The sequence below is a fragment of the Aegilops tauschii genome, chromosome 2 (assembly GCF_002575655.3).
Source record: "Aegilops tauschii subsp. strangulata cultivar AL8/78 chromosome 2, Aet v6.0, whole genome shotgun sequence".
In the NCBI taxonomy this organism is placed as follows: domain Eukaryota; kingdom Viridiplantae; phylum Streptophyta; class Magnoliopsida; order Poales; family Poaceae; genus Aegilops; species Aegilops tauschii.
This window is the reverse complement of record NC_053036.3, coordinates 22,026,755-22,034,465: the sequence shown is the minus strand read 5'-3', so window position 1 is coordinate 22,034,465 and position 7,711 is coordinate 22,026,755. Positions and strand designations below refer to the sequence as shown.

General features: G+C 48.0%; 2 protein-coding genes across 2 annotated transcripts; one reads left to right on the top strand and one right to left on the bottom strand.

The window, feature by feature from the left end:
- Positions 1-361: 361 nt before the first annotated feature.
- Positions 362-1,543, top strand: LOC109733190 (probable F-box protein At5g47300). The gene has a single exon (XM_020292381.1). It carries the CDS (start codon positions 362-364, stop codon positions 1,541-1,543), a length of 1,182 nt encoding a protein of 393 aa, XP_020147970.1.
- Positions 1,544-2,681: 1,138 nt separating this feature from the next.
- LOC109733197 (peptidyl-prolyl cis-trans isomerase FKBP62) lies at positions 2,682-7,185 on the bottom strand. Its single transcript, XM_020292389.4, has 12 exons — positions 6,773-7,185; positions 6,586-6,672; positions 5,281-5,541; positions 5,126-5,200; positions 4,960-5,040; positions 4,693-4,887; positions 4,334-4,599; positions 4,116-4,241; positions 3,867-4,013; positions 3,650-3,777; positions 3,308-3,419; positions 2,682-3,206 (listed from the first exon to the last, which is right to left on the bottom strand). Exons 1-12 carry the CDS (start codon positions 7,047-7,049, stop codon positions 3,012-3,014), a joined length of 1,950 nt encoding a protein of 649 aa, XP_020147978.1. The 5' UTR covers positions 7,050-7,185; the 3' UTR covers positions 2,682-3,011.
- Between the last annotated feature and the right edge of the window lie 526 nt (positions 7,186-7,711).

Sequence of the window (7,711 nt, the reverse complement as noted above, 5' to 3'; positions counted from 1 at the left end):
GGCACAAACAGGGGCAGGCATGGTTATGAGAAATTCCAGTGGTGAACTGATTTTCTTGCTGCATGTGAGATTTTTATTTGATTGCAAAAATGGCTTTGGAGGCTGAATTTTTATTATTGCAACAGTAAATTAATATTGAGGATTGGGCTGAGCCGTACTCTTTGGGCCTCGTGGCTGTAGATTTTTCCCTCTTGGATCGTCGTGTTGGGCTTCGTTACGTACTGCGAGTCGCCGCGCCGCTGACAAGCGTCCCCGCCTCGTGGCCGCCGCTCCCTTCGACTTGGAGCACTCACCGCGCCGCCGCTCCCTTCGACTTGGAGCACTCACCGCGCCGCCGCTGGATTCACCGAAACCCCCACAGATGCTGCTCCGATCCGGGCTGCGCGTCGGCGTTGCCACCCACGAGGAAGCCGGACGGGCGACCGTGCCGGGAAGACGAAGCAGGGCAGGCCCGGACCGACTCGCCGACTTCCCCGAAGATATCCTGCAGGAGATCCTCGTCCACCTTCCGGCCAAGTCCGTGCTCCGATGCCGCGCCGTCTGCCGGCAATGGCGTCGCCTCGCCTCCGACCCCGTGTTCCTCCTGGACCACCACCGCCGCCAGCCGGAGCTCGCCCTAATCAGCTCCTATCGAACCAGCACTGGCGACTACCCTAGCCTCGAAGCCCTCCACCTCCGGGGCGCCGAGTTCAGACCACTCTTCGGTTTTCCCGAACTCTCTCGCTTCCCCCTCACCGTGGATGGCTCCTGCGACGGCCTCTTCATCGTCGGCCACTACATCTGCAACCCGGCCACGCGGCAGTCGGCGACCGTCAGCCCAAACCTCAAGCTTCCTATTGACAAACTGATCGGCCTCTTCCGGCACCAACCTTCAGGGGAGTACCGTGTCTTGTACTGGAGAAACCTCCCTTATGCCTTGTCCAACCTCCCTTGGCATGTGATGCCATGCCCACACGAGTACCGCGTCCTCACCGTGGGAACCAACAAATCGTGGCGCGTCGACTGTCCGTTAATGGAGGTGATAGCCGAGAGACCAGCCATCTTTGGCGCGCCGGTCCTTCTCAATGGCAACCTTCATATACACTGGAGGAGACCGTCGGGTGTCCGCTACCACAAGATACTGATGTTTGACACGACGGCAGAGACGTTCCGGCGAATGATCCCGCCGGCTGTGAACCCCCACCATGTCATGCACTTGCTTGACATGGGTGGCAAGCTTGCTGCGTCCATCAGCAAGGACGATACGACGGTGATGAGCATATTCATACTGAAGAACGGTGATGTTTGGGCATTCCAGTATCAGATTAAAGTGCCGGTGATGGATCTCGAGAAGCGTTTTCAGGAGCAGCAGGGGAATTGGTGGGCGAAGGTCGTGTCTGAGGAGGGAGATGTGCTTGTCAGCTGCTATGGCCAACTGTTGCATTGTGACAAAGGGGGCAATTTGGTAGCCAACTTCAAGGTTGATGATGAAATGCCCGTGGTCGTTCCTCATAGGCTAAAGGAGAGTCTTATTCAGCATACGTTTTTCCTAGAGAAGAGTTGATTTTTACCGGGCCTTCTCGAGATCTCATTTGTGCCATGTTAACTGTAAGTTTTTCTTAGTTACTTATGATTATTTTATTTCCTGATACTTGAACTACATATGATGAAATCGGTAATTGATATTTGTATACATATTCTTTATTCTTCTGATCTAGACCTGTTTATAATATCGCATTTGGATGGGAACATAATGTGGGTTATCCTTAGCATACCAAACCTCATTATCATGCTGATAGTGGATTCTATAAGTGGTTACCTCTGAAAACCTTTTGAAACCTCTGGAAAATTTCAAATAAAACATAAATTTTCATGAACAGAAAACTGCTCGAGAAACGAGTTGGTCGTTGAAATGAGAATAACTGGATTTGCATGAGAAGTTCTATCATATTTCTGAAATCAACTACACAGTCCACGCATAGCAAACCTGTTCAGTGCAGACTTTTTGCAGGAATTTGCATGGATTAGTTCCATTACTCTTTATGCTGAGGCTCCTGTGCAGTTTGAGGCCACCTTTGTTTCAGTTATTTTGTTGATATTTGAATACATGTTGGGTTAGTGTTGTTATGCACAGATATATTTTGCTGTTTGCAATTGTACTGCAGCCTCGGTGGAATTTCTTTCCATAAGCTGTAGAAATGAGTTTGAGCTTCAGTTGACAGATCTATTTAAGTTACTGACTCTTACTCTGGCTCTATTTCCTGCTTTCAGACAATGGTGGAATACTTCAATTGTCACGCCTATGCTTAGGAGGTCTCTGCTACGGTGGGAAGATTACTCTATGTTTACCTGTTGTGTTTACCAAGATCTGTGTGACAATCCTGTTATGTTTCATCACCATTGTTTGTGCCTATCACGCCATAATCATGTACTCCAAAACATACAAGAAGGTCAGTAGGAGACATGAGCAGCAAATCAATGCCGCGACCACTGCTTGTGATGCAACAGAAATTCCCAAAGGGCCTCAACTTCCAGGAGTGCAGAGCACGGTACCGTGTGCCTGTGCGGTGCAGTACCTGTGAACTGGACCTCAACTGGACCCCGACGCACAACGATGTGCCATGTGCCGACTCACCAAGTCACAGCGAAATAGATAGGCAATGAGAAAATGGTGAATGTGAAACACGGCCAAGAGAAGAATGTGAAAAACATATTCATATTTACCCATGAGAACAAGGGTACCCCGAGAACAATGAGACACACCACGACATGACACTACGCGACCTGTGCTACCATAGACTATGATGTGTGGTGTAGTACATGTGTCGTGAACTGGACTGCGATGCACAGTAACACCATGTGCGGACTCACCAAGTCACAGCGAAATAAAATGAGCAATAGACTTCCACCAGGAAAAACGATAGTCCATGAGACACTGTAAAGAGAACAATGTCACAAACATATTTACCATGAGCGGTTGACCCACCACAACATTAACACTGCACGACCTGGGCATGTCGACCAACGCGTCGTCAGCAGTTGACGCAGTCGATTTCATGAACTCCGCTCTGCACATAGTAAGCAACACAAAGCGCGACCAAGATCATCACGGGGATCAGTAGCCTTAGAACGAGCCAGAGCTTGCTGCCATCGGTCGTGAAGAAAGGCGCTAGAGGCCACAGGCTGCGCGGCTTCTTGCTTGGCCCCTGGCTACTCCCGCAGCCCTCCTGGAAGCAGCAAATAACAATGAACCAACTGTAAAAACGACGGCCAAAGTAGTCTCCTAGTGACAAAGTGGCAAACGGTTTGTGGAAATAGGAAAACTCACATCGTCTTCCAGCTTGCTCAGCTTGTTGATCATGTTGCCGTAGAATTTGGCATCCCTTCTCTCGTACTCCTTCACCTTCTCCTTTAACCTCCGATAACCCATCTTTACATCCCTGGGAAAACACAAGGAACATTAATTACTTCTCCCAACAACCAGGATTCTTGGTCACCGGTGATCAAACAAATTAATGGTCAGTGTCATAACATCCCATGTCTACCCAGCCTAACGAGCTAGACCCTCATGACAGGATTTCTTCGAGTTAACTTGTGATTCAGTGTTTTTCTAGATACTAGACTACTAGTACATCAAGACTCGACCGTATTCTGTGGCACTAAGACTAACCTGTTCTCTGGATCTATTTCCAGTGCTCTCTTGATATCCACCTCTGCCAAATCAAAATCAACAAGATGCATGTGTGCCTGCGCCCTTCTGTACAAGGCCTTCACGTTTGTGCTGTCAATTTCCAGGACCTGATCGTAATAATCCATAGTCAGCCCTGATAACATCTCTTATTAGATATACTCAACTAGATGTTTCAGTTTCTGTGTACAATAATTACCTCGGTACACAGATTCTTCGCTTCCTTGTAGTCTTTAAGTTTCAGTTTGCACGCTGCCTTGTTGAGCTTGCAGCTCACCTTGAGTGGTTTGGACAACTGTTTTTCTTCTTCATTGAAGGAGCTTTCGTACTCTATGAAATCCAAAGCCTAATATAGTGCAGAACATATATATAAAGTGTCAGAATTTATTTAATGCAAGGCATCCACACTGCATAAGGTGACGTTACACGATAGGGTCGAAATCATAACCTTCCCATATCTCTTAGAAGCCCTGGCATACTTGCCCATCTTAAACCACACGTTCCCTTCATCTTTTTTCTTAGCAGCCGCTTCAATCTTCTCAGCATTATCCTTTAACTCCCATGATTCCTTCTCCTGTGCAACGTGACATGCAAGATTTCAGTTTCACCAGTGAGGCAGTGACCAATAATTATTCAGTCATACACAGTCTGATGTTAGGACTGTACCTTATCAAAAGAAACGAGTTCAACGTCATAATAAACAGTTGTGTTAGGAGGAACAACAGCTAGATCTTGCTTTGTTTCATCTGATCCAAATGCATGCTCTGGGGGAATAGTCACAAAGGCAACTTCTCCTTTCTTCATGCTAAGCACTGCTTTGTCAAGCCCTTCAATCACCTGATCCTCATCAGTCTTGAACTCGAATGGCTCTTCACCATCATGACCTTTCTTTACAAACATGGTGCCATCATCCAACTTCCCAATAAGTTTCACTGCAGAGTAACATTGCTACATTTATTTAGAAAAAAAGAACATGACAGGAATACCATACTGAGATTGTCATGCAAAGAACATTCAGATTGTACCTTTGACAGTTGAACAGTCTTTGGGACGATCATAGCCTTCACCCTCCTGGAGGATCTTCTTCAAGATCGTCTTGTCATTGCCTATTTCAGTGACTGTCTTCCAGGACACCAACTGAAGATCAATTTGCAACATAGCATTAGGGGGGACTGCAGCTTCGCCTCTAGAGGCCGGCCTGCCTTGCTCACCAAAGCCATCTGTTCACCACACGTTACGGATATTAACTACACTACAGAGAGGGGTCTGTAACTGCATCACTATAAACTCACATTGTGGTTTGACAGTAAGGAGGGCCTTCTCATTCTTCTTCATTGTCTTGACAGCCTTCGATATAGCAGGGCAGAAATGCCCTGAAAAGAAAATATTCCTGAGTAAGAAGATGCATTCCAAATCTAAAATTACAATGCAAATGTTCAAAAATGGTAAACGCTATACCTTCTTTGACAGTGAACTCAATACCATCAGATTTTGTAATAAGAGTCCCATCCTCAAGCCTTGCCTCATATTTAACTGCACAAAGTAATTGAATAAAACCCTGACGCTCACTGGAAAAGCATTAAGGCACAACTGCAACGAGCAAGGTATGGTACCAAAAACTTCATCACAGTCTTTGGGATTCTCCCACTTCTCGCCTTCAGCTAGTATCTTCTTAAAGATGCTGCCATCTTTGCAAATGTCCTTGACACTTGCCCATGAGAGAAGCTCAACATCAAACTGCAGCGTTGCATTTGGAGGGATGACTGGAGGGGAGCCATCCTCACCATATGCAAGCTCTGGTGGGATGGTGAAAATAGCATTCTCGCCCCTCTTCATCGTTTTGATGCCCAAATCCCATCCCTTTATAACTTGGCCTGCAATTAGAGGTTCACGACATCATTTCACTTAGAAAACACTTGCTTATGGAAGCCTAGAAATTTACAATTTAAAGACACACAGTTTGTTGTTTTGATCTTTAAATGATGTTTAAAACTAGAAGAAGATGACTCGGAGCAAACAAGTCACGTTAAATATGCAGCTACGTAGGCACACAAATTTTAAACTTGAGCTAACCAGAATTCCTTCTGTACAACTAGCAGCCCCTGACACAAACAGAACTTCTTATTTCTTGAGCTACTTCGTACCACAGACAAACCTGAAGCTATATATTTGTTCTTCCATCCAACTGAAAGCAAACTAGGCTTGACAGAAAACAGGGCTTTGGCATGAGGATAAGCTAAAGAGAAGAAGACAAATAACAATTATCGACCTTAATGTAACAAACACAACCGTCCAGCTTAAGAAAAAGAGACAGAAAGAAGTTCAAACAGCTAGGCTTCATCTCAACCGTAATAACCTGTGCTTATCTGTGAAACTGTTGTGGAAAGGATTCCATATAGTAACTACAAATCATATTATTTCTCCATCCGGAAAAGTAAGGTGCATTTAGTTTGGTTATAAGACAAGCCTTGGACAAACAACTAACAACTCTTATCAATATTCGGTTTATGTGATGCAGAATCGCGATTCATTGCCTCTAAATAGGGATGAAATGCAATCAAGCGCATTTGATTTCAAATACAACAGTTCTGGTGATTCAGTAGTCACGATGGAGTGCGTAAAGCAGAGGTTGACCAGGAAGCAGAATTCAGATGAATCCCCATTCGAGCAGAATCACACTAAACTGGATCCTGATGAGCCCTGCCCCGGTCAGCGTTGTAGATGCCAGATTTCCTGCCAATCTGTCTGCAGCTAGTTGTAAATTTGTATTCCTAGTCTACAATTCTCCTATCAAAGTTCCCGTGCTAACCATCAGATAAAGAAAAATTCGTCATGACTTGCTACGGCCAGCTGAAAAAGATTCAGTTCAGAAGAAGCAGAGGACGAGGATTTGACTGTCAGCCAGAGCGCGGCGGTACCTCGGCCGAGGGTGAACCTGAACGGGGCGTCGCGGTCCCGGCTGGAGTCGAACTTGGTGCCGTCCGCCAGCGTCCCGGTGTAGTGCACTGCGGGACAAACGAAGAAGCAAGTCAACGCCCAAGTCAACCCAATCGAATTCGAATCCGTCCACGCCGGAGAAGCAGCGAGCGAGGGGGGGCGCGTTACCTTCGACCTCGTCGCCGGCGCCGGGGAGCTGCGGCCCCTCCCCCTCCCTCACCAGCCTCTTCCGCAGCCCCTCCTTCCCGATCCCCCTCTCCTCCCCCGCCTTCATCGCCGCGACGGCGTACCCCTCGTCGACCTCCTCCTCCTCCGCGGGGGCGGGGGCGGCGGCCGCGCCGGCGTAGAGGCTCTTCATGGCCTCCTCGTCCTCGTCGTCGCCGGATCCGGCCGTGGCGTCGTAGCCGCCGGCCCCCGGGAAGCCGAGGCCGAGGAGGTTGTCCATTTCTGGCTTCTGCGGCGAGATGGGGTGTGCCTGCAGTGTGTACGATGGCTGTGTGCGCCTTGCGATTTCCGAGATGGACGGATGGATGCGCCGACGGCGGTTTTATTATTCGCCGCGTGCGAAAGTTGAAAGCACGTGCTCGGGGGATCGAGAGTGTTCTAGAGCGCTCGTCTCTTAAATGTCTGATAATGCCATCGGATTTGCTCTTCCTCCATCCAACTACTGAAAACTATTTTTGGATCAGTCAATTTTAAGAAGAAAAACGTTTAAAATAAACCGACTGATCCAATGTTTTCCTAAGCCGCGTGCCCAGCCTTTAGATCTTTTTCAATCAAGTGGATACGAGCGCGTGAACCTTATCCTCTCACTGGTCCCCGCCTATCCATTCGTCTTTCTCCATTCCCTTTCCTCGTACAAACCCTCCCACACAAGCATCCATGATTGTCAGCCTCATCACGCCACGACCCGCCCAACCCACTAGCATGTGTTGCTCCGACGTGGCTTCCCAACGGCACTCGAAGATGGCGACCACACGAGCTGCTGCAAGGCGACGCGCTGCTGAGGCCGTTCTGTTGCATGGTCGGCGCGCCGTCGCCGTCGCCGTCGCCGCCGCCGCTGTCGTGCTGCAAGGTCGTCGCCGTCTTTAATAGCAGCCCACGTTT

Coding starts and splice junctions, on each gene's coding strand:
- LOC109733190 (XM_020292381.1), top strand. CDS start 362: ATGCTGCTCCGATCCGGGCTGCGCGTCGGCGTTGCCACCCACGAGGAA.
- LOC109733197 (XM_020292389.4), bottom strand. CDS start 7,049: ATGGACAACCTCCTCGGCCTCGGCTTCCCGGGGGCCGGCGGCTACGAC. Junction 3,420..3,649: donor GAAATAGATCCAGAGAACAG/GTTAGTCTTAGT, acceptor GTGTTTTCCCAG/GGATGTAAAGATGGGTTATC. Junction 3,207..3,307: donor TGAGCAAGCTGGAAGACGAT/GTGAGTTTTCCT, acceptor TGCTGCTTCCAG/GAGGGCTGCGGGAGTAGCCA.